The sequence below is a fragment of the Sander lucioperca genome, chromosome 11 (genome assembly GCF_008315115.2).
Source record: "Sander lucioperca isolate FBNREF2018 chromosome 11, SLUC_FBN_1.2, whole genome shotgun sequence".
Lineage (NCBI taxonomy): Eukaryota > Metazoa > Chordata > Actinopteri > Perciformes > Percidae > Sander > Sander lucioperca.
In genome coordinates, this window is record NC_050183.1 from 3,456,500 (window position 1) to 3,483,390 (window position 26,891).

The following is a 26,891-nucleotide window of genomic DNA, read 5'->3' on the forward strand; positions in this document are numbered from 1 at the left end:
TTTGTTGTTGTTGTTGTTGTTGTTGTTGTTGTTGTTGTTGTTGTTGTTGTTGTTGATATCTTGTGTTCTTGTTTCTCTTGCAGGAGATGAAACCTACCAGGACATTTTCCAGGATTTCACCCACATGGCCTCCAACGACCCGGACAAGCTGAACCGCTACCAGCAGTACGATCCGCAACGACCCTGACCCAGCAGAAACACCGTCCGCTAGCACTCAGAGACACTGTCTCCTCAACCCAAGACAGACAAAAAGATCTCCATGGAAAGACGTCGTCCACTTTCCCTCCAACATCATTCAGCATTAAAGCTGGTCAGTGCTGCTGCCACAGCTGGACTCATGTTACTATACCTAATGTGGCCGAAGCGCCATTTCATCAAATTGTATTCTTGCAGCTGTGTTTACAGCCCTTGTTGAAGGCACTTCATTTAAGTGAAGGGGAACTGCTGTGAACAGCAAACCTCACCTTTTTCTATTTTTAAACTGTGCTTCCAGTAGGACCACACTAAGTGAATGGTACAGTGTTGAAAGAGACAAGTGCATGACAGACTGTTAAATACTTCATTTAAATGTTTAAGTGCTTCCTTCCTTTTCAATAGGATTCTCTTTATGATCATAGGCATCTTTTTTTATATCAAAGTTTTGCTTTAGTGAACTCTCAGCAGCATATACGCGACATTATGCTTTTACTTGTTTGCACAAATCCCTTTGTCTTAAATCGCCACTGATGTTTACCAGTTTTGATGGTAAAACTTTGATTTAGTAAACATGTTATTGCTGGTCTGCAATGTTTAATAGATGATAGTTTATTTTAATTTTTAAATGGTTATTTTTTAAACACTTTCCTCTGAATAATTTGTCCTGGCATCACATCAGTACCTGCAGTACATGCCAGTGAGCAATCAGCCCTTCAGCGTCCTGATTTTCGTGGAATTAAAATAGCTTCAGTCGTGTTGAGGTGATTGTTAATTTGTAGATTCAGCCTCATGCTGATATTAATAAGATGTAGATGTTAAGATGTAGAGTTAAAGGTTCTATATAGGACATTCAGAACCATTAGATGTTGCACTAGAGCACCAGCATCTCAGACAAAAACAAATGGGTGTGGCAGCCACACCCCCCCTCCCTTCGTGTTCTCAGCAAGACAGAGAAAGCGGCCCCTGAACACATGACGAGATTAACGGAATAAAGTTAATCTTTTGTGAACAATGTCAAGTGCTGAGGTAAGTACACTAGGCACTAGGTCGCCTTCAGCTGAACGTTGAACTGCACTCTGCCAGCTCCCTTTTACAATGCTGTGTGGGAGGTCACTGTCTTAAGGCCTCTTTACAGTCGCCGCACCTGACCTGTCGCACGCCAATATGACGTCAAAATGACGTAGATCTCGCTGGCGCGCCAGGATGAATGAAAGGCTTGATCCGACGAAGTAAGTCATTGAATCAAATCGAAGCATTTGCTGCCAGTTCTGCTGTTGTTTACCTTTTCTTCTTCTTCTAGTCTGTAGAAATAGCAAAGTCGGTAGCCTTTCCTCAGTTGCGACTAGTGTCGTGAGCACCACGCGCGAGTATAAATAGTTATAATAGTTGTTTGCTGCAATATTATTGTTCAAAATCTCTTATATAAAACCTTTAAAGAACTCTACAATAATATCGACCTATATAGTATATACGGCCATTTTATTCCTGTTGATTCTAGAAATACCAGTAACACTGTATTGTACAGGTTTGTAATTTTAAAACAATTTTATAGGAAGTTTCCTGAAAATAACTGTAATTTGATGTTAATTATAGGAAATATAAGATTTTCCCTGAAAGAAGCTCCATTAAACCCAAGTAAATGTTTATCCAATATTGGAAACTTAAAGTTAAAACTAAGTTACTACTTTAGATTTCAGTCCTGGTTGATCTGGCAACACCCGTGTTTACCGTGGAAACAGCAAGTGCTTTACCTGTTTAGAGCGCAGCCAGACAAACTCACGTTGTTTTAATAAAGGAGTTAGTCATCATGCTTTGATAGTTACTTTAAATTATAAACACGTACTCTGGATTTTGTTACCTGTGTATTGCTAGGCAATTTGAATCCAGTGTGTTGAAGGCGGACCCTGGCTCTAACAAAGAGAGATAATTACTGAATGTAAATACATTGAATGGCTATTGCTGAAAAAATGCTGAGCATAAATAATAAATAAAAAATTTGATTTCATGAAAAGCTTAAGGATTATATCTTAAATTCTCCCTATATGGTGAAGTGTATGCCTGTTGACAAATATCAATGTTTGCATGTTCAGCTGACCTGCTGTGCACTTATTAAAATACTCTGTTATGCAGGCAGATTATTGACATTAGTTAATTGGACGTGTACTTATTAAACCCTGTCTTTGTTTCCCTATAATAGCAGCAAATTACATCGACATTTCAAGTAAACTTTTCAGGAAATAATTTTGGAAATTACAGACCTGTAAAGTAAAACTTTACAGAAATACCGTACATACAGTCTGCAAAATGATATGTTATGAAATATTACACTCTGTGGAAATTCTGTAAAGGTGTATGACTTGAGTTGTAGGGCCACTGGCAGTTCATGTGATACGTTGTTAAAGAAACATTTTCACTTAAAGAGTGTTTGTTTGATTTAGTTCAGACGACTGCACTGAAATTCCAGAAATAAATTCTGCAACTTTCCTGATAGATGTTATGTGTTCTGTACTGTAGGATCTGATTTTTTTTTTTTTTTTTAAACTTTAAAATCTTCTCTTTGAAATTATATAATAAGATATTATAAGAAGCGCAGAGCAAACCTTTGGCCAATGCAACATGGGATACATTTCTTGTACATTTTGTACAGTTGCTTTTTAACTCTCCAGAGAACTGAAGTATAAAATTAGTGGTACTTGAATCGTTAAATAAGCTTTTGTATATGCTGTTCTTTGTATCCTTCAGTCATTTTAGCCCATTTTATATCGCCCGTCTGTACCAGTATACATGTACTGTATATTCTACCTGTAATATGTAAGAACTTCAATACATATGGATTGAGGATTCATCACCAAATGTGTATTTTTTTTTTAATTTTTTTTTTGGTGCTTTATCTGAAGATTTAATTACAACCACTTTGCCTCATTTGGCTTCATTAAAGTCATTACAGGAATGTGTTTGTCAGCACAAAGTTGTGTGCTGGTGCCATAGTCCACAAACAGGTATTTGAAATTGTTTAGGTTGTTTCATTTAAGATGCTTGTGTGAAAAAAAAAATTGTTTTACTGCTCTCCTGGGCTGATTTCTTTGTTCAGTACTTTGTCATTAATTTGTTTTCAAATACTTATTAAAAACCTGAAGTATGTCCACGCGAAGATGCAGTCAAACATATCTACATACATTTTAGTTTCTGTAAGGGCATTATCAAATGATATGCTAGATGAAATAAAGAAAATAATTACTGTCAATACACACAAGCGCACAAAATAATTCGAGGCAAAAAGGTTTCTACAATTTTCTCCCTCTTTCAAAAAGCCCTCAAAGTATTTGTTTGTTTTTGATTTCCTCGAGACCGCAGAGGGTGGGTGAGGGTTTTTGTTCTTGTTCAATTGTGTTTATCTGTTCTGTATGTTAAATAATAAAAAAATTATCTAAAAAAAAAAAAAAAAAAAGCCCTCAAAGGTGTCCCGAGTCTCCTCTCAAAGGCGGAGCATTTCCTCTTAATCAAGAGCAAGGCAAAGCAGTAATTCATCATTGTGCACTTGGTCTACTAACATTACAAAATTGTCCCATTATGTTTTGCTTTTTATAAACAAGATAATTATCCACTTTAGACTATTTTCATTATATTGTATTCAATATAATGAGAGGGTCTAAAATACTTGTTTTCGACTGAGGCTCTGTCACTTCCATTTCTCTGCATGTGTTGCTCATAATGTGTAATTTCAGCTATTTTGTATCATTGTACATCATGCTGAATGAGAGTGTGAGTCAAAGACTAAACTTTAATGTAAGACACAAACACCAAGAATCAGGATCTTGATGATTTTTCCAACACTGGATTTTAGTTGCAGTTATTCGTCATAAAAATGTGTCAATAAGTACTGAAGCAAGAGTTACATTTGTAGATGAACATCTTGTCCTTCAGTACAGTATCCCACAGGCAGAAAATGTTATATATTTATACTAGTACACATGCTTGTATGTGGTTTAGAGTAGAAAGCCTAATTGTCCACACTGTAAAGGCCTTTCACTGAATATTTGGGGGTCACATTTTATAGTGTCTTCCTCCCTGACCCGTGTTAAAAGTACAGGAGCTCCCATGCCACTGCTCAGAAATTAATTTTGTTAGTGATGTTTTTATTTTGTTGTTTCGACTTCATCACATTGTGTTTTCCTTGTTTGTTACTACTTCTGCGGCCTTTACTGGGTTGTTAAGTTTTTAGAAAACAGCAGTGGAATCTGTCCAGCGGGGGGAGGGCTGCTTTCAGTCTTTCATATTTGGAGGCAAACAAATCTTGACCTGTGCAGCCTGAAAATGCAGCTGAGGATCCTGAAAGGCAACTTCATGTAAGTCTGAGTTTGCTCAATTTATTCACTTTATTTGAGAAGTTGGTTTAAAGCCTCACATAAATCCTACTATTTTTTTTTTTGAGGGATGTGTCTCTGCTCTGTGTTTATAGTTTTTAGCAGTTTATCATTTTTTTATCGCTCCACCTGTTAAGTCACAACAAATAAACTAAACCTACATGGCTCTAATTTTAAACTCAGCTCAGACTTTGTTTAACAATAAACTTAGATGGAAATTATTATTTTAAACAAAGAGGCTTCATTCGTTAATGTACACTGGTGAGGTCATGAATTTCTCCCCGTGCCAATCTTGATACACATCTGTGGATATATTACCCAGTCCCATTCCACCTTTAATAATTACAGCATGTTTATTTCTGGTGCTCTTTAAATGAGAGGCATGCGGGCCAGTAGTGCCCACCACTTCAAATGACTTATAGTCGTCAGTGTGTGTGTACAGTCGGCCAACGTGTGTGTTTAGTCTGCTTCAAACTAATGTTCCTGAAAACACATCGCTTTTTCAACAATGATAGCACGATCATAATTCATTTCAATACTACTGGACACACTCATGTTAAACATGCAGAACAACCTTCTGAAACATAGAGGAGAGGGTCAGTGTGCTTTTCTTCTTCTTGCATCACATCTCACAAAATGGTGTGTGTGTGTGAACTGTGATGTGACAAAGAAGAATGAAGCAGAGTGACACAAATAAAGAATATGCAGTACAACTGTGGGTTTACTGTCAATGGCTGCAGGGTCAAAGGCAACAGACTTGGTGGCCATTTTGAAACTTGAGAAGTGTCAGCAGTTTTGATTCACAAAAACTATTATTTCAAACATTTCTATCTAGAAGTTATATCAGAAACTTGGTATAGGAATTGTAGCCTCAAATATACTGGATTATTGAGGCTGATATTGGTATTTGTCAGTTTTGTTCAAACCCTGTGCAGTAGTAAGAAAGAAAATAAAAACTTGCAGAAACATAAAAAGCTAAATTCATTTTAGTATGTTAGAAAATAATTATCAAATACAATTAGGTACTCCTCCTGCCTAGTTATTATTATAGCACAGTGCATTTTTGCTACAGAGTCTCCACCAGATACCATCTATAAATGCCAGTTTATATCTGAGTTCAAAGGTCATCTGATGCCCGTCTGTGCCTGGCTCACAGGCTTTGCTTTGTGAATCGGCCACCAGGCCTTTTCCAGGAATTCTGCGGTCTGCTCGCCTGTGGAGAAATGAAGGGCCACTGCTGGAGACGTTTCCCTCCATAAAAACACCATGTGAACAAACGCTGAGAGGGCCAAGCCCCATTAATGCCACTCTGACTGCCAGGGACCAAACTGCAGAACGTATTCATGTTAACAAGTCACCGAGTCCAATGGTGACTGAAGTCTTATTTATATATATATATATATATATATATATTTCTTTTAAACGCCAGCTGGATGAGATCATTTCACTTACTTCCAATGCAAAAACCAAGTTTAAATATTTTTTGCTTCACTTCATTTACTGACACTATAGTTTCAGGAACATTAACATTAGTTAATAGTTACTGCAAGTAAAGTCACTGTTTATTTGACTAACTTGCTGACTCGAAGATATTTTTGCAGGATTCATGTGTAGACCTGAGATTCTTTGATTCAAAAACTTGATGGCTGAGGGGACAGCTCTATATTTTTTAATGGTCTTTTATGGTTTTAGGGTGTAGAAAGACCACTTTACAAATTGCTTTTATTTATGAAGGGTTTGCAAAAAAAGGAATGTTTTGTACATGGATAACAATGCGCTGTACAAGGGTTAAACCAGACTGACAATTGAAAGGGCAGAAAGAGTCAAAGCTACCTCTAAGCAACAGTTGAATAAGAAGAGAAGACATCACCAGTCATTGATTAAAGGAACTGGAAGCTTAGCATCAAAATGTGTGCAGATTTAAACAGAAACAGTTCCTGTTTCATTGTCAACTGCCCAATAATAAGCTGGAGTTAACAGGCTGTTGCTTTAGCAAAGTTATTCTTAAAACTTCACAACAGAAGGTTAGCCTAGGGGTAGCACTATTGGAAATGGATCAGCTGAATATACTATGGACTCTGACAAATCCCAGTTTAAACATATTCAATCTAACCACTGAGTAGACTGCAGAGGGCTTAAAGAAAAACAAAACTATTTAGAGCCCAATCGATTTAAAATTCAAATTAGAATGGTGTTTGTGGGGAAAATGGTTACAACAGTACTCTCTCCAATCATCATTTCATTCTTTTTCTTTTGGGCAAAAACTATTTCTCATTTAAATAATACATTTATAGTCTGAAGTGTACTGTTTTAGCCACAATTGAAGTATATAACTTTTGGGCAGTGTAGATGTTTTTGGTTCTGACGTTCTCATTCAATTAGATAATTTAAAGTGTTAGAGTAATAGATAACAAATCTGAGTCTCAATTGTGTGTGCAATAGCCGTAGCTCAGCAAAAGACAACAGTGGCCTATTTAAGTTGAAGTAGCAATGTAAAAAGACAAGTAAGAGTCCTGCATTGTAACTCCGGCTGTCAAATAAATGTAGAATAAAAAGTATGCCTATGTATATTTGCCTATGAAACATAGTGGAGTAGAAGTATAAAGTAGATTAAAGTAGCAGTAGATTTGAGTAAATTTTGCTTTCCACTACTGTCCACAGTTGGGTATTTGAAAGACATGGCAGGGAGTAGTGAGTCAGAACTTCATCGGTTCGAGCTTCATCTCTGCCTCTGAGAAAAAATTATATAAAAGAAAAAGCCTTATTCCAGGCAGAAACACTGCTCTGTTTAAGCATTTGTGCTACACAGCACAGTCTTGGCCTCCAAATCTTCAGCCATAATTGCTAATATTTACTCCGTCGTGTTCACACTGAACAGAAAGGTTCAGGTTTCACATTTTGGAGCGGCCTTGTGCTGGGAATCCAAACAGTTCAGCTTGTATTCTCTAAATGCTGATGAATGGACTGACGGCATGAATAGGCACAGTGTTATGAGCACACTTTCATTCCACAATGTCCTCCACCACACTCACACTGACAAGGAGAGGAAAAAGGTGGTGGCGGCCGAGGTGTTAGACAACGTGCAGTAACGCGTTGTACCACGCACTACCTTCACCAGGCTGCAGATCTACCCTTCATTCTCCAGAACTAGAACCTGTTTAGTTTGTCTGTAGCAGCCTGCGTATCCAGAATGGGCAGCTGGCAATTTTTTTTATTCTTCCATTTCTGAGTGAAGCCTCCCCAGAGAGCATTGCTCCACAGCACGGTGAGCTGTCAGGCGTCAGCATTTCCAGCAGGTCTCCCCAGCTGGGGAGGTCTGGTGTCCAGCTGTTCTGACACAGAGGATGGAAACCTCCTCTAAGACTGAGGGAGCATTCAGCCAGTGCTCCTCCAATCCAAAGAGTATTTGGACAGTGGGAACCCTGCCTCATACATTTCCCAGACTTGGGAACATGAGGAAGAATTACCAACACTGTTCTCCCTAAACACCCAATGTGATGAGACATTTAAACAAGGAGTGTTGTGATATTGTAGATGATATCTTATTGTTAACAAATCCCATTTAAAGACCAAAACTAACAATGAATTGATCCTACATGTTTGAGTGGAGAGGGACGTTTGGAAACAAATGCATTCAGTCGAGATAACAAAATAAATTGATAAAGTAATAGGTTAATTCTACTTCAAAAAGTAAGGTGCTCCTTTGTTAGCTCAGTGTTTGCTAAAAACTACAGTTCCCAGCTGTTTTAGGAAGTTACTGAGCTTACTTTCTTTTTTTTCTTCTTTTTTTTGAAGTGAAGCTATACTTGTTGCTCTGTTTTTCTTGTTTTTTAAATAAAAATTTCTTTAGGGAACCAAAGGGCTTTTGGCTGAGAGAAACATACAGAGTAATACAGTCCGAAAGTGTTGAGAGATGGACAAAAAATATTGTTTGTTTTGGTCATTTGACATGATTTATTTGAAATAAAAAATATGGAATTATAACAGCCTTATAAATATTCAGACAGTAGGAATGTAAAGGTCAAACGGGCTTGTAACCAGACAGTTGCAGGTTCAAATTCCCAAACCAACTAGGAACATGTGAGAGAAGAGTAAATTACCAACCCTCTCTTCCCTAAACATGTACTGTTGTAGCACACTTAAGCAAGGCACTTACTGTATAAGCCCAAGCGATTAATCGTGACCCATTACAATTTCACAAAACCTGAGTTGACATATTCAAATTGCTTGTTTTGTCTGATGGAGAGCCCAAAGATGTGTGGCATGTTTAGCATTTTTACTTACAAAAATGACTAATGATCATTTGACTAATGCTGATGATGCTCAAAAAAAAGGCAGCAATCTCAAGTCTCTTCATTTTTTTAATAAACCAGTGGCAATGGTTGTGCAACACAATATTATGATTAGTGGTTAATTATTTGGGCAGATGAAGCTATAAATAAGCAAAATGTGGTTATTTTTATCTTAACTCTATATACCAGTTTGTTTCACTGGTATGCCAGCTTCTCTGACATTATTGCATTTTTTCTTCTCTACACAGTATTTGCTGTTGCTGGGGGAAGAGAAGGGAGTCCCATCTTTAAACTTTGAGTCTCAGGATAGTTCCTCGAGTCCATGTCGCCAGCAGCCAACAGAATAGAGTCCAGACAACTCTCATCAGTTGTGGAATTCAAGCACAGAGCTCAGAAGCTTCAAGAAGGTCATTAATTAATTAAATTAATCATTAATAAAGTCTTGTTCAGGGATTAAATGCAGTGCTTCGACCTGCCACTTGTCCTGGTCAGCTGCTGCTGACGGATGCCAGCACCGACTCAGAGCATTACATAACTCTTCAGACTGTTTTGACATCAGTCGCCCTATCTGGGTGCAGAAGGGCCGAGTGCACGTCAACACAGTAAACTTTAGTCACAGAGGAAGGGCAGGGTTTGAGTAAACAGGCAGCGCATGCCTTTCACCAACTTTCTCCGTGGCACAAATGTCATTAAACTATGACCAACAAGTGCATTTGGTGTAACTGCTGCAACTAACAATTATCTATCTTTTGATTATCTATTTCAGTCATCTGTCTACTTATTAATGGTTACAGCTATAAAATGTCAGAAATCACTTGAAACTGCTTGTTTTAGCCAACCAGAGTTCAGAGCTTTATCTTTTTATGATATTTTTTCAAGCAAAAATGCCAAACATTCTCCATTTCTAGCTTCCTAAAATTGACAACTTGCTGCTTTTCTCTGTTTTGTATCACTGGAAATTAAGTACATTTGTTGTTTGAACTGTTGGTCGGATAGAACAAGCATTAGGACTCCTGGGTCTGGGCAATACTGACATTTTCGGATCACGTGATTATTATTATTTTTTTTAAGATTATTTTTTGGGCTTTTCCGCCTTTAATTGATAAGGCAGCTAGGTGAGAAAGGGGAGAGAGAGGGGGAAGATATGCAGGAAATCGTCACAGGTCAGATTCGAACCCTGGACCTCTGCGTCGAGGCATAAACCTCTCAATATATGTGCGCCTGCTCTACCCACTGAACCAACCCGGCCACGATCACATAATTATTTGATTGAGAAAATTACATGCAGATTAATCAATAAAATAAATCTTTAATATTGTGTTAAAAGATGAATGTTGTTATCAGACTTTTAAGACTCAGAGGTATCAGCCTAAAAAATCCAGTGTCAGTCGAGCTCTAATCCTCACATTTAAGAGGCTGGAAAAAGCAAATATTTGGCATTTTTGCCTTTTTAATAAATGCATTTTTTAAATAGAGCGTGGTTGATCAAATATCAATCTAATTGTTTTAGCACTAGTTCAGTGTCCTGTGCAGGAGCAGTAACTGGGCTGCACAATGCTTTATGCTTAACATTCTTAATGTTACTGTCTTTGTTGATGAAGCTGCTGTAAGCCTTACTCTTACTGCACATAGGCCTACATTATTATGTGACTACAGGTGTGTCGTACGGAAGGGCAATTTGTTGGCTAGTTGTAGTCTGTGCATATACTGTAGGTAGTATGTGTGTGTGTGTGCGCACGTGCATGTGGACTGGTGACAGTCTGTGTATGTAGGTACTGTATACTGTATGTTATTTTGTACTTTCTAAACAGCAGATACTGTATGTGTCCAAGACAAATTTCCTTCGGAATAATAAAGTCTATCTTATTTTATCTTGAACTCCAACAGCTTAGTGGTCATTTCCATCTTTTTGGACACGGATGAGACAGTGTGAGAGTTCACAAAAAGTGAACCTGTGGCATTTGAACTCTGGCCAAAAAGGAGTAAGTAAGCATAATGGAACTGTTTCTATTAACTCTATGCTGCTTCAAAGTCTGCTGCAGGAGGTCACTATCTTTTCACCGTCAGAGATAGAAGGAAACCTACGAGTTGGAGGCCGCTGAGGCCAACACATCCACAACATCCTGAGTTTGTTCAGCGTGAACCTCCATTCAGAGGAGACAGAACAGTCTGCTCAATCCAGAGCTCTATCATGGACCACCGGCTCATCACTCGCTGGTCCAGCCAAAAACTCTCCGAGACCTCGACCCTGTCCGCAGGCCACACACTCACTGACCTGACCATTGAGCTCTCTGGTGGGTCCACTTGTTTGCTTTAGCAGTGCTGCTAAACCCTCCATCCTTTCATCGACACAGTCCTCACCACTGCATCCACAGACGGTGACTACATGCTCCGTCTGCTCACACAAAAGCTTCTCCTCTTCCTCCTCCATTTCTTGATGTTTGGTTTGTCGGTTTACTGACAGACATAAGTCGCTGCTGGTTGGCTGCCTGCCTCCATGCAACCAAGGGATCCTTTTTGCCTTCTATGGTGCTTTGTAGTTGTAGGCCTACTCTTTAGGGAATTTAGAGCTGCAATCTTTCACACTTCCTAAAAAGCACAAGTCTAAGATCAGAGGTAAGAGTCATGGATTTGTAAGCAAAATGTCACAGGTTTGATTCCTAGAAAGGCCAATAGTTGTCGAGATATTTCTGTTTGGACAGCCAAATTGGTGGATCAATTGATGTTGCCATAAATAGAGCCACGCAGCTAGCATGGCTTAAACAGGGCTCTGAACGAGTTTGCCTATGGCACCAAAACATCCAGGACCACCATGTTAAATGTAGAAGTAGCCTTCCATATGGATGGAGCAATGCTGCAAAACTATGCTTTGTCGTAAGTAAGGAAAACGTGAAGGTGTAAAAACGACTGAAAGCTTCGAAAGGTTGTTTGGTGAATAACTGATTCTTATCATGCGTTAGTTTACAATTCAAACAGAGGTAGGAGGATGAAGTCCACTCCATCACAGAAATGTGAGAGTATGTCTGAGGTATGAGACGTGGCTAAGAACAGAGGCAGACTTTCCACACAGACAAATCTACATCTACATCCCACCCGCGCTTTAATTCAATTTATAGTGTCAAATCATAACACAAGTTATCTCAGGGCACTTTTCTTACAGATAGAGTAGGTCTAGACCACACTATAATTTACAGAGACCCAACAGTTGGGTGTTTGGGTTGCAGTGTGACTTAAAGCAGCCATGTTATGCTCATTTTCAGGTTCATAATTGTATTTTAAGGTTGTACCAGAATAGGTTTACATGGTTTAATTTTCAAAAAACACCATATTTTTGTTGTACTGCACCGCTCTCTCTCACTGCTGCAGATCCTCTTTTCACCTGGTCTCTGTTTTAGCTACAGAGTGAGACCTCTTTTCTTCTTCTTCTTCTGTACTATCTTTGATTGCACTCGCACATGCCCAGTAGCTCAGATGTAGATCATGTCAGCTAGCTAGCTCCATAGACAGTAAAAAAGGCTGTTTCTACAACTTTGGTCAGTTACAAGGCAGGATTAGCTGTGAGACTTCTAAATGAGGACGCACATGTAAGTAGTTCTTTTGTAGATTATGGTGAACTTGTGTGTGTTGTAGCAGTGCTTTGCTATTGAGAACGAGGTAGCATGCTAGCGTTAGCATGCTAGCGTTAGCATGCTAACGCTAACACTACGAGCTAATGGTTGCGGCAAAGAATTTCTAATAAGGGAAGAAGTTCCACTCTCTCGTTACTTCCGGCTTCTGAACTGGTTGCAGTTCCACCAGAGTTCCATATAGGGGGCGCTCACAGGCCAGTGCAGAATGAATGGGACTATACCCCTCAAAATCCACTTTTCTCAGGATATAATTTTTTGTCTAGTAATTTGAATGTTGCATTTGAAAGGGGAGGCTAAGAAAATACACACTGCTGGGTGTTAGATTTTTTTAAAGTGGCTTTTTTGTTCTAAAAAGCCTTTTAAAATGTCAATGACGTCATACACATATACGGCCAGAGATTCTGCTTTACGGCAAGCTTTGAGTCGCTTCCTTTTTTCTCTCGAGGCATCGACAACACAGCTGACAGGTTAGACTCTCCCTGTTAATACACGTGCTAGAAAGAGGTTTGCTAATGTTTTAAAGACCACGCCGAAATATTCACTCTGGCATTCTGGTTCTGCTTCGGATGCCGTCAAGCGGGATCTCTGGTCGTAATCTGTCCTTCACTGACCAATCAGCATTCATTAGCAGAATGCTAGTGTGTTATGGGCAACAACGACTCAACCTATAACAAATCGAAAGGGCATAAGTACTCGTTCATTCAACTTTCGACCTATAATCCATGTTGAACTTGCAAAAACTACAATCAAATCTGAGATTTCTCATCGACAATCAGGCGAAAGAGACAAATTTAGCCGTCTAGCTCCATAGGGTCCCATTCATTTTGCACTGGACCGTGATCACCCCCAGTGGAACTCTGGTGGAACTGCAACCAAAGTAGGTACAATGGGGCTAAATAGGGAGTGGAACGGCTTTCCGTAGACGGGCTTTGGTTGCGGTTAGCCTGCTCGTTTCAGCTTGTGACGTCACAAGCCGTGCCGATTTTGAACAGCTCACCCAGAGACTGAAGGCAGGACACATTCAGAAACCGTATCTCACTCTAAACAGCATGGGTGGATTTTTTTCAAAGTTTGTATGTGTGTGGAAGCACCAGAGACACAAAAGAACACCCCAAATCCCAGAAAAAGTGTTTTTTTTCATAATATGGGCACTTTAACATTCCCTCCTGTGGAGGCTACATTGTGTTACAGCATCTCCAGGAATGTGATCCCATAATAGAAAGTTTGTCCCTCAGCTGTGGACTCAACAGTCTCTATATTTAGGATGTGTCGAATCTGACATGGAGTTCTGCATCATTAAAACAGCAGATGCTTCTTCCTCCATCTCACAGGATCACGTGCTGAGTGATAATGATGATGGATGTGGTTGTTAAGGTCAAAGGAAAGATTCGGAGCGTCTGAGGAGTCGATAAAGTTGTTGAACAATCCTCCATGACCAAGTATCTGGGAATGTGAAGGGAGGAGTTGATTAGACTAAATGTCTGGCTATAATGTACACACGCTGGTTCACTGACCACTTTCTTCACAGCAAAGACGTTTTTCCACCAGTCTTACGCATTAAAAATCAAACGAGTGGCATTCCAATACATTTCATGCAGAAAACAACTGCCTGTGTTATCATTTCCTGAACGCTTCCCAAACCACTTTTCCACATGAAGCTTAATTTACCAAATATAATCACACTTAGGTTGGGGAAACTGGCCACTTGAAGATGATAAACTCGATCTTGGGTTGAAGGCCAAAAACTACAAGAAAAAAAAATGCTGCTGCAAGAATTGAGTACATTTACAAGTTGGATAGTTGGATTGAAGTTGTTACTAATAGTACAATGGATTTTTGGATGTATAATACTCAAACTGATATTCTCACTCCACTTTCTATTAAGCATGTATTTGAATAATCCGCCATCCATTTCAATACTTTCATGTAACTTACATTTCAAAAACGTACATGGTTAGGAATGACAATTTGTAGAAAGCTACTGGTTGTCAGTTGTGGCACCTCACAAGTGTTGAGGGAATTACGTTTTCTCATCAATGCTAGTGCTATTTGCTCAAATTAGCAATTCCAGTGGATGATTTTTTATGACATACTATACTATGAGTTCTTTATGATTTATTTATGACATACTAAACTATGACTTTTTAATGCATTTTTTTTTGACATACTACTAGACTATGACTTTTCTATGGCATACTATATTGTGACTTTTTTACATTTTTATGACATACTATACTATGACTTTTTATGACTTTTTTGACATACTATACTATGACCTTTTTATGATTTTCTATGACATACTATATACTATGACTTTTTTATATTTTTATGACATACTATACTATGACATTTTCTGAAATTTTATGACATACTATTGTATGACTTTTTTATGATTTTTTTATGACATACTATTCTATGACTTTTTTATGATTTTTTATGACATACTATACTATGACTTTTTATGGTTATTTGTGACATACTAAACTATGATTTGTGATGATTTTTATGACATACTATACTATGGCAATTTTATGATTTTTATGACATAATATACTATGACTTTTTGTTATGACATTTTCATGACATACCATGACTTTTTTTTATGAAATTTTTGTGACTTACTAAACTATGACTTTTTATGATTTTTTATGACCTACTAAATTATGACTTTTTAATGAAATCTTTGACATAATATACTATGACTTTACTGACATACTGTACTATGACTTTATGAAATGTTTATGACATACTAAACTATGACTTTTTATGATTTTGTATTACAAACTATATTATGAATTGTTTATATTTTTATGACATACTATGCTATGACTTCATGATTTTTTTTATGACATACAATACTATGACTTTTTTTATAAAAGTTTTGTGACATACTATACTATCACTTTTTATGATTTTTTACATACTATACTATGACTTTTTATGATTTTGTTCGACACACTATACTACTTTTTTTGACATACTATATTATGACTTTTTTATGAAATTATTCGACACACTATACTATGACTTTATGAAATTTTTCGACATACTATGACTTTTTTCGACTTTTTTTCAACATGCTATAATATGACGTTTTTATAAAAAATTTCAACATACTATGACTTTTTATGACACATTATACTATTACTTTTTTATAATTTTTTTGGACATACTATACTACGACTTTTTAATGAATTTTTGATATACTATACTATGACTTTTTTCGACTTTTTTTCAACATACTATGACTTTATTAAAACTTTCAACATACTATACTATGACTTTTTTCGACATACTATGACTTTTTTTCAACATACTATATAATTTGACTTTTTTATAAAAAATGTCACCATACTATACTATGACTTTTTATGACCTTTTTCGACACACTATACTATGACTTTTTATTGAATTTTTTGGACATACTATGACTTTTTTCGACTTTTCAACATACTATGACTTTATAAAAACTTTCAACACACCATACTATGACTTTTTATGACTTTTTTCGACATACAATACATCCATCCATCCATCCATCTTCGTCCGCTTATCCGGTATCGGGTCATGGGGGGAGCAGCTTCAGCAGGGGACCCCAAACTTCCCTTTCCCGAGCCACATTAACCAGCTCCGACTGGGGGATCCCGAGGCATTCCCAGGCCAGGTTGGAGATATAATCCCTCCACCTAGTCCTCACGGATGACTGTGCTTCTCACCCTATCTCTAAGGGAGACGCCAGCCACCATACCAACATACAATACAATACTATGACTTTTTATGATTTTTCCGACATACTATACTATGACTTTTTAATGATTTTTTCGACATACTATACTATGACTTTTTTATGAAATTTTTTGACACACTATACTATGACTTTATTACTTTTTTCGACATACTATACTGTTTTTCATGAATTTTTACAACATGCTATACTATGACTTTTTAGACATACTATACTATGACTTTTTTATGAAATTTTTTGACATACCATACTATGACTTTATATTTTTTGACACTATACTATGACTTTTAACATACTATACTATGACTTTTTTTATGAAATTTTTCAACATACTATACTGACTTTTTTCGACTTTTCTTCAACATACTATATGACTTTTATAAAAAATGTCACCGTACTATACTGACTTTTTATGACCTTTTTCGACACACTATACTATGAATTTTTATGAAATGTTTCGACATACTATGACTTTTTTATAATTTCTTTTTCAACATACTATGATGTTTTTATAAAAACTTTCAACATACTATGACTTTTTATGACACTATACTATTACTTTTTTATAATTTTTTTGGACATACTATACTGCGCCTTTTTACTGAATTTTTGATATACTATGACTTTTTTTCAACATACTATGACTTTATTAAAACTTTCAACATACTATGACTTTTTTTCAACATACTATATAATATGACTTTATAAAAAATGTCACCATACTACGACTTTTTAATGACATTTTTCGACATACGACTTTTTTATGAATTATTTCGACATACTATACTATGACTGAATTTTTTTGGACATACTATGACTTTTTTCGACTTTTCAACATACTATGACTTTTTTATAAAAAAATGTCAACATACTACACTATGACTTTTTGAAATTTTTCGACACAAAACTATGATAAGCAAGTAAGATAACTAATTATATATACACTATACTTTTTTAGACATACTATGACTTTGACATACTATACCATGACTTTTTTGTATAAATTTCTATGACATACTATACTATGACTTTTTGTTATGACATTTTTGTGACATACTATGACTTTAATGAAATGTTTGACATACTATACTATGGCTTTTTTATGAGTTTATATGGCATACTATGCTATGACTTATTAATGACATACTACAGAGAGTGCTGGGCGGTATGAAGCTGAGTGCTGAATGTAAACCAGTCTAAATATATGGGATTAGAAAAATTCCCTCAATGCACACCTGGTAAAATATCCACTCAAATAAACACACACAAAACACACACACAATCTCCAGCCTCCAATATACATCATTTTTTATTGTACGGACAGAAAATTATACAATTTGAAGATGTAAAACATTCCCTGTCTGGCAAATGAAAAGGCAGCACAGGAAAGAAACGTGTAAAAAGAGGAAATGAAGCAGGGAGGTGGATGAATAAATGGATGCACAAAGGGGACACGCTGGACCAACATGCTGAGATCTCACTTCTTCTGATGCCTGAGGAGAGTAAAAACACGCCGATTAGATATGATTAACTTAACTTTAATAATCCAAACATCAAAAACTAATATGCCACATTCATGTCATAAAGGAGGATGATAGAGATGGAAAAGATTCCCATGTTTACAACTAACAAAAGTTCACAGCATTAGACAACTCAAGACGTGTGAGGGTTAAGAATAGTGTGCATTGACAACAAAGCACTGTTACATTTAATTTGGTTTAACTGAACAACGGACTTTGGTTCATGAGGAATTCATGTTTGTTTGGTTTTCAGACACTATTGCATCATAAAGTCTGAGATATTGGAGCGCTGAGAAAAATGTCCCCTTTTAAAATTACAACTTGATGCTTTTTACAAACCAGACAGTTAAATACGAAATGACATGAAAGTAGCGTAACATCACAGTTTACAGGTGCTGCTTGTAGGTTACAAACACAGTGAAAGCATTTGAATGCTGATTAGCTACCACTGCATAGAATAACTGTTATATCTGCTGGGTTGATGGGATTGTTGATCAAGTTAGAAAGTGGTGGACAGCAATAATAGTATATGGTCTACTTATTCATCTAATGAAACTGTAAGGGATATTTATTTTGATGGATGTGGAGTGTTTTTTTTTTTTTAGATTATATAACACACTCAATTGCTCATCAATAATAATGAATCAGTAATTCAGCTGTGGACATTTTTAAATCGAATTGATCTGTATTTTTTTTAAGTTTATTTAAGTTACAAAACAATAATTAAATATAATACTGTAATATGCTGAGCCAGAGCTCATTAGATCTCATCACAAAACAATGATGATGTTGCAACTGTCACTGGTTGACAACTTAACTGGTTATAGCAGGAAAAGCTCAGGTTGAACCGAGAACACTCACAATGCCAGGGACCTGGAACTGCCAAAACTAAATGGCATCCAATTATTGTCAGCCAGTATTAATGTAATTAAGTAATAATAATAATAATAATAATAATAATAATAATAATAATAATAATAATAAATTGAATTTATATAGCGCTTTTCACGATCTCAAAGTCGCTTTACAGGGCAGGTATAGATAATAAAGACAACAAAACAAAACCAAACAGTACACACATGTGTACCGATTAGATACGATTAACTTAACTTTAATAATCCAAGCATCAAAAACTAATATGCCACATTCATGTCATAAAGGAGGATGATAGAGATGGAAAAGATTCCCATGTTTACTGTGTGTACAAAAGTACACGTGTTTTTCCTGCTATGACATTGCATGACTGCTATAATTAATCATATTATATCATAGTTCAAAAAGCAAGGTGCAAACTGTGATTGAAGTACAGCACCATTTCTGCCCCAGCTGTCACAAACCACATGCATTCAAGTTGTGTTTGAGATGTTGAAGTGAACATCAGCATAGTATTGGGCCTTTCATGTATCTACAGGAGAATCTCTACACACCAAAACAAGTCCTGACAAGAGCTCTTATCAGGTACATTGAGTGAAAACACCTGCATGGGTGGAACGTGACTATTTAGGGGCTTACATACCAGAAAACATGCAGTCAGTAAAACAGATCTGATCAAATGCACCGTGACTGAACACATTTCTTCTCTAGGAATCAAACCTTTTATAACGAGGGTCACTCTAACCGCTTGGCCGCCGTGCTGTCTCTGGCAAACACACAATCCTGCAGTGTTTACTCTGTCACACAGCACTTGGACCTCATTAAGAGATGACATAGTATGCACAGAGGCCCTAATTTGGTCATTGACACCTCATCGGTCTCATCACACGCAACAGTGAGCTCCTACATGAGAGGCAGGCTGCAGCCGATCCAACACAAACACAACAAGCAGCCAGGAATCATTATATTAAGCATCCAGCTTCATTGGCAAGTACAGTGAGAAGGTTTGCCCTCTGAGCTGGTGTTTAGAGATGGCAGTGGTGTTTACATTCCTCAGTCAGTGACAGGTTAAACTTGGAAACAACAGCACAGACCTGCATTGTGTGTTATCGCATAATGTTATTTCCAATTTAAAAACGGCCTGACAGCTATGTGTGTTAAAGCCAGAGAGGTGTCTGGAGGTCAGCGACACAGTATTGTATGTAATCGTATCTTTACTTTCACACTGCAGGCAGCCACGATCCAGTGATTTAATACTTACAAAGTTCAAAACATTTTGGGACTTTTAAAAAGAAGCTGCAGAGACACTGTGGAGTAGCAGGTGGGACAGAAAGTCTAATGGCGTTTTTCCATTGCATGGTACCTGCTCGACTCGCCTCTACTCCTTTTTTGGTTTTCCATTATGAAAAAAAGTACCTGGTACTAGCTAACAGGTACTTATTTTAGTATCACCTCCGTCGAGGTTCCAAGCGAGCCGAGGGGATACCAAAAGGTGACGTGAAAACCTGCAGACTACTGATTGGTCAGCGCCATAACAGCTGACGGGCAAACGAGACCAGTGCGTTGAATAACAGCAGACGCTTTGCTTCAGTTATGAATGAATAACAAGGTTCAGGAATGCATACCTTTGCTGTGAGAGCATTTCTACTCGTCAATGTACTCAAACGGCTCGGGTGGCTCTGGCTCCTGCTCTTCCTCCTCTATTTTGGGGCCGTGAGCTGAGACGGGCTCCACCAGCTCCTCCTCCTCCTCACTGGTGTCCTTCATGATGATGATCCCACCCGTGTGGAGCTGGTGACAGACAGGAAAAAAAATCAATCGACAGTATTTAGCAAATGGATTGAGTGCCACACTATACAATCAATATTGATGTTTAAAGTTTCCCTGCTCAAAGAACACTGTGTTTGTTTACATCTCACTCTTCACTGTTGATAAGGAACCTTGATGCTTATGTAACAGCTGGAAGGAAACTGAACTCAGCAGTTAAGAGTGCTACAGTCTGGTTTAACTCCAATGACCAAGCAGAAAGCAGCTGATATTTGTCATAACCATAAGAATTTCATCTTTAAATAATCTAATCCTGCTGGAATCTTTTTTTTTTTTGTTTTTAATTCCCAGGGCCAGATAAATACACTAGGAGGCTCAGGGCAAAAATTTGTTCGATAATTGAGAATTAGAATTAATTAAACCTGCCATTTCTCCCACTTTCTGTGCATTGTGTGTGCTTCGGTTAGTATATGAAATAAACAAAATAACTAGTCATTGGGTGACCGCACTAGTCTTTAAATTTTGGGTGCCTATAATTTCTGATTATATCGTGCTTTTAGTGGTACATGCAGTATTACCAAACAAATTAGCAATCAGTCAAATTGCCACAAACACTACATGGTGAAGCTGTAGCATTCAGGCCCTCTGAAGGTCTGGGCCCCATGTGGTAATCTAACTTTGTTCACACACCCAGGAATTTATTTTAAATTCCAGCCAAGGCGCTCAGTCTTCCAAAGATACAAAATATGTCAAGCTAAACTACTGTCACAAGAAATGTTGATGCACATCTACAATATTTCAGTTGTGAGATAATGGTACAACCATAAATCAAAGGTGTGGACAAACAAGAAATTCTGAGGGAAAAACAGGATTTGGGAGGGTTAATTTATTCAAAAGTAAAGGTCACAAATATCTGTACTGAATGGTTCTGGTATTTGATTTACAATTTATTTGTGGTAGCATTCAGCTTCGATGAAGAATCAAAGACAGGAAATATTCACGTAAGTTGAACCACATAATAGGGTTTCAAAAATTCTCCCGACACTGACCAGATTTCAAGATAAGTCTGTAAAACCTCTTCACTTCCTAACCCCGTCTTTGAATGTAAAAACAAACCCTTAAAAGGAAAGCAGCTTTATAAAACTTAAGACACCCTTTAGGCACTTGATACAAGCATCTTACAATGTAATACTCAAAGCTTAGCTTGCTAGACACAAAATCAAACAGTACTTCCTCTTTACAGGACTAGGGTAAGTGCTCATTGGGTGACCTCACATCATCCTGCCATTTACTGCGGAAAACTGTCAACATTTACAGCAGGACTGCAGTCGTCTGGTTTATAGGCCTGAAGAGAGCGGAGTTTCTGGACTTGGGGATGTTCGACAGAGGCCAAAATGAACCAACAGGCTGAATAAAAATTTGGTCTATTAGTTTCTGTGGCGAACTTCCTCGATGATCGCCACGTGTCATTCTGTCATCATCGCATGGTGATTCTTACAAGAAGCTTCTGCTCTTCGATGCAGAAAAACTAAAAACATTAACTGACATTTATCCTTAGGGTTGGGTACCGAACCCTGTACTTTTACTGGTACCGACCAAATCACGTCGGTACTACCGAGTATTGGTTCACGTAAAATCAAACGGTGCCAAATTTCGGTACCCGAGAGTAAGCGCAAGCTTATCTGTCCTCTCTGCATATTGACAGAGAGCAGAGGTCCGACACACACACGCGCGCAGGGGTGCGGACGGAGCAAACTATGTCGGCTCTGCAGTTTTGTTGAAGTCACAGTGAGGCCGATAAAGTGGTTTCAAGTGTGGTTACAGTTTTCAAAACTTCACGCAGACACCTTTCACTGTGATATGATATTAATGGCGAGCCGAAAGCAGTCGCGGTGCTGTTGACATTACACTTCCTCTGAGAAGAGCAGGCACAACAGTGTTTTTTGTGCCCTGGTGACTGACTGACAGGCTGAGGTTGTAAGGCAAGGCAACTTTATCAAGCACCTTTCAGCAACAAGGCAATCCAAAGTGCAGTCATGATGAAAATAAAACAGGCTAAAATATAATATACAAATACAAGAATAAAAGTTACAGTGAGTAAGAAATTAATAATTATTCAATTTAATAGGTTGTAGGGATGGGTTTGAGAAGCGAGAGGGAGGGGTTTTATTTTTATTTTTGTTTAATTTCTGTCAGTGTAAATATTCTAAATAAATAACAATGTTCTAAGTAAATAGGTTTGGAATTATTTTTACAACTGAAATAATTTTTTTGTAATTACAGAGGGAAAGAACCGAAAAAAGTACCGTTGGGTACCCCAACCGAATTTCAGGTACCGGTATCGGAAATAGTATTGGTTCAGATACGAAAGGTACCCAACCCTACTAACCCTTGACATTATATACCAACAAAATGGAGCCAGATATTAATAATAGTAATAGACATAGGGTGCTTGCACACCTGACCTGTTTTTGCTAAAGCCTCTTGAATAATTTGGAGAGAGAGAGAGAGAGAGAGAGAGAGAGAGAGAGAGAGAGAGAGAGAGAGAGAGAGAGAGAGAGAGAGAGAGAGAGAGAGAGATTACCGGTTTGAAGGGCTGGTAGCGGCAGGTCTCGGGCATGTTGAGGACTTTGAGCTGAGCCGGCATTGCTCTGGCCGGGTTCTCCAGGAGCTGGAAGTTTGGCTCTGCCTCTTTCTTCTTCTCTTTCTCCTTTTCTTCATCCTTCTTCTCCTTCTCTTTCTCCTTCTCCTTCTCCTTCTCCTTCTCCTTCTCCGCCTCCTGGACCTCCTGTGACAGAGAAGCAGTATTTTCTGCATCAGGACTACTGTCATAATTTTTCTCTATGTACTTGTACTGTTCTTGTCCACGTTAAATCTGCAGTTGGGTCTTCTTCCGTTTCTGGGGTTTAACAGTTTATATTTATTTTTAACTCTCTCTTTGGATGCATTTTATAATTGGCCTTTGATGCATAAAAAAAACTACATTAATTCAATTCAGATATTTCTGGAGGAACAATTATAATTATCCACAATTAGTAAGTTTAAGTTTAAACCCACCATAATCACACCACAATCAGAATCAATTTTTTTAGTATGTGTTTGACATTATTTGACAGTTGGAGGAGTTATGAGAAATACATTCTGGTTTTCCTTCTTTCTGTTGCGATTCAGTCCTTTCCATCTCTGGCGCCCTTGATGGGACAGAGACATGGTGTGCTTACACACCGACCTGTTTGGTGCGTTTTGAACCAACTCTAATATATTTGTCAGTTTGGTTCAGTTTGTTTAGATGTATGAAAGCTGTGAACTGAACTGAGACCAATTCAAAAGGTAGATTTCAGACCCGTCCTGCAGATGTTCTGAAACAGTGAGACTGCCTTCTCTCCTCTGGGTCAGTTTGTAATTGGAGGCTTCAGTTGTGAACTTTAGATGCCGTTGCAAATTCTTGACTGATTAAATTTGAGTTTCCACTGGCCTCTTTTTTATCACCAACAGCAGTAGGTTTCTCACTCACTGATTTTATTTCAATGTACTTATCCTCAGCCTTGTTACGATTAAAAGTAAACACTCAAATGGTATCTACCCAATTTAAAATGATAAAAATATTTTAGGGCTGCAACAATACTTACTATGCTGATTGTTTTCTCAATAATTGATTGTGTATAATACGTCAGATTATATTGAAAAATACCCATCAATTATTTCCATGATGATTTCTTCAAATTTTCTTCAAATTCGTTTTAATTAGAAATATCACTTAAATGATAGTTTGATTATCAAAATAGTGGTTGAATAGTCCTAATGAATCGACTAATTGTATCATATTCTACATAACGTACACTGTATTTATCAATACCCTGTTTACTGGCCCTGCCATTTCCATCTCAATCATTCTACTCAACATATTTTAGTGTTGATATATTTAGTGTCAAAATAATAATAAAAAAAAAACAGTGGAGGGTAAATAGATTAGTTAAACGTAAACAAAATGGTCAAACCGAAGTCAGCTCTATAAAACTGTCCAGTAAATGACAACCAAATAATTCTGAACTGTCTGACCCCAGTGTGAGTGGATACCTTCCCTTCAACAGCCTTCTCAATAAGTTAAGCCAAATAAAATCAAAAACCCGAGACGTGAGCAGGCTGGACATTTCCAAGCTCATCTCTCAGCACCACAGCTGAGATGTAGCGTGGCAGAGCGGATCAAACACGCTGCTAACGCCCAGAGAAAATCCCAATGAAAGTTATATTGGCTCCGGACTGACAGAGTCGGTCTGTGTGAACACTGGGTGTGGGTGAGTGTTAAGGCCCAGACACACTGACCAGACGGCCGACCCTCGGCAGAAAAGACAGTTGGACTGATCAGTCTCCACGAGTTGGTCAAAAAAGTGCCTCGGAACACACCAAAGCGACGAGACGTAATACGTCTCCATAACAGCAGGTGGCGCTAATCTGTGTTGTCGCCCAAAAATGAAAACCGGCAGCTGATTGGACGAACGCATCACGTGGGTCTGGTTTCTCTGGAAATTCAAAGACAGACTGTCATGGCGGCTTGTTCAGAATACGATCTTATATTGTACTAAAATAGTTCACCGAAACGTGTTTCTGAAAACATTTTAAGTGAGAAATAGATTCAGCAACTGCATGGCCTGTCTTCATTTCAGATCAGCAAAGGTCAGTTTAAAAGATTTTTGTCAGATTTTGAGAGACTCTAGTCACACTCATTCCGCTCTCCGTTTCCGGGTTAGCACTCTACCAATCAGATGGGTCATTTGAGTCCGACTGCCGGCAGTGCCCGCCCCGCCGATTATACATGTCAAATCGGCCAAAATGAAGGCCGACGGCCCCTCGGACGGACGATGGCACGGAACACACCGAACAGACTCGAGTCACTGACCTCACCAGACTGTCCAACGGCCGAATATCAGCTCTGTGTGTCAGCGCCTTAAAGATTAACGGAAACTTTAAGATTTAAGAGAACTTTGAGAAAAGAAATAAAAGGTAGCTGTACGTGTGTGGTGTCAAAGAGCAGAAGAGAATGTATACTGGGTGCATGGCTCTGCCTCAGATACCCCATGAAGTATCCGGATTTTTGTGATTTTATCGGCATACCAGGAGGTATTCAGTTAAGTGTGTACTAATGTTTTGCAGTCAGGAAGAGGCACATGTGGTATGTAAAGCTTAAACTAAAAGCATCACTACCAGGACACAAGCTGGGGCTGCATTGCCATGTGGTCAACTTGAAAGAATGTACTGTTGTAGTCCAACAATACTTAACATTACTTAAAATAAATTGCAAGGGTCTAAATAGAAGGAGGAGACCACCTACAAAATTGGTAAATTTAGGGTAGATATTTCTATTGCAATAGATAACACTCCCTCCTCCAAACCACTCATTCATTCTTGTAAAATAAACAAAAATAAATGAATAACTTTGCAATGTAGATATGTTACTGTTAGTCCAGACTCCACTGAAAATGGAAAGAGTGAAAACAAACAAGAAAATAAACAAGATTATTAGTAATGAGGGAGGCAAGGGCTTTTTTATGGCTGCATTTCCACTCACCACTTCCATCTTCTCCTCCTCCTTTTCTTTCTTTTCCTTCTCCTTCTTCTTGGCTTTAGCTGTGATGGAGAGAACAGCGGTGGATACCTGCCGAGAGAGAGAGAGAGAGAGAGAGAGAGAGAGAGAGAGAGAGAATTTCCACAATGTAAGACAATACCATAGACACTCAGACCTTCTACAAACATGTACAAAACTAGTCAACCACAAAATAAACGCTGCTTGGTCTTTCATTACATTCTCTAAGAGCATCTAGGACTGTGAAATGAAGCAACTGTGAAAAATAGGCCAGAGATGCTGAAATAATAAATATAACGGGCAAGGAAATGATGAGTCTGACAGGGAGGGTTCAAAATTATTCACAAATCAGTATAAAGCGAGGTCAGCTTTCCTCAACTAATAATTTTAGAAAAAGGAAAGCAAAACATGCGGATCTGTCGTGGCGCCTAAGTTCTCACCTTCTCCTTCTCCTTCTCTTTGGGAACCTCCAGAGCTGGTGGGTAGGCGAAGGTGGAGGGCTTACAGTTAGAACGATACTGCACCTTGGGCATCTGAACAGGAAGCACAAGAGATGATGTTTAGTAACTTTATATAACCTCACCATGATCAACCCGTCAGATCCACTTTAGAGGGAAAATACCTCCAACATCCTTTCAGAAAGTCAAACAAAATCTACTTATGTAACACTTTGCCGTGTGGTGATTTTTAGCCATGCTAGCAGCGTGGTTGTTCCACCAATGAACTTTTAAAGTCAGTCAGAAAGACTTGTCTCTTGAGTTTTTTGTTGAACCTAAAAACAGCTTTATTCAAAGTTGAAAACAGCAAAGAGCTGAAGTACCGCCTCCTCTTCTAGCTATCATTTATTCCACTAACATTTTTAACGTATCAAGATTTCTTAGTTAAAATGATGTGTTTAAAAGAGTCCAGTAGTAAACAGACATTT

General features: G+C 37.9%; 2 protein-coding genes and 1 long non-coding RNA gene across 8 annotated transcripts in view; 2 read left to right on the forward strand and 1 right to left on the reverse strand.

The window, feature by feature from the left end:
- Positions 1-3,048, forward strand: part of LOC116055374 (arf-GAP with coiled-coil, ANK repeat and PH domain-containing protein 2) — a 55,057-nt gene extending 52,009 nt beyond the window's left edge. For all 5 annotated transcript variants that reach the window (XM_031307341.2, XM_031307346.2, XM_031307342.2 and 2 more), the window contains one exon: positions 84-3,048. In XM_031307341.2, coding sequence (XP_031163201.1) covers positions 84-187 — 104 coding nt within the window. In that variant the 3' untranslated portion in view covers positions 188-3,048. The remainder of the gene's footprint in view (positions 1-83) is intronic.
- Positions 3,049-17,509: 14,461 nt separating this feature from the next.
- psmd1 (proteasome 26S subunit, non-ATPase 1) overlaps positions 17,510-26,891 on the reverse strand; it is a 46,148-nt gene continuing 36,766 nt past the window's right edge. Inside the window, exons 21-25 of one of the 2 annotated variants that reach the window (XM_036007543.1) lie at positions 26,407-26,499; positions 25,952-26,038; positions 22,970-23,173; positions 20,244-20,409; positions 17,510-17,718 (exon numbers count right to left, since the gene is read on the reverse strand). In XM_036007543.1, the coding sequence (XP_035863436.1) occupies positions 20,263-20,409; positions 22,970-23,173; positions 25,952-26,038; positions 26,407-26,499 (531 nt within the window). In that variant the 3' untranslated portion in view covers positions 17,510-17,718; positions 20,244-20,262. Of the gene's footprint in view, positions 17,719-20,133; positions 20,157-20,243; positions 20,410-22,969; positions 23,174-25,951; positions 26,039-26,406; positions 26,500-26,891 lie in introns of those variants that run through there. The other variant, XM_036007544.1, reaches the window with a different exon arrangement.
- Positions 19,713-20,335, forward strand: LOC118496309. Its single transcript, XR_004898856.1, has 2 exons — positions 19,713-19,882; positions 20,098-20,335. It is a non-coding gene; the product is annotated as an uncharacterized LOC118496309 (long non-coding RNA).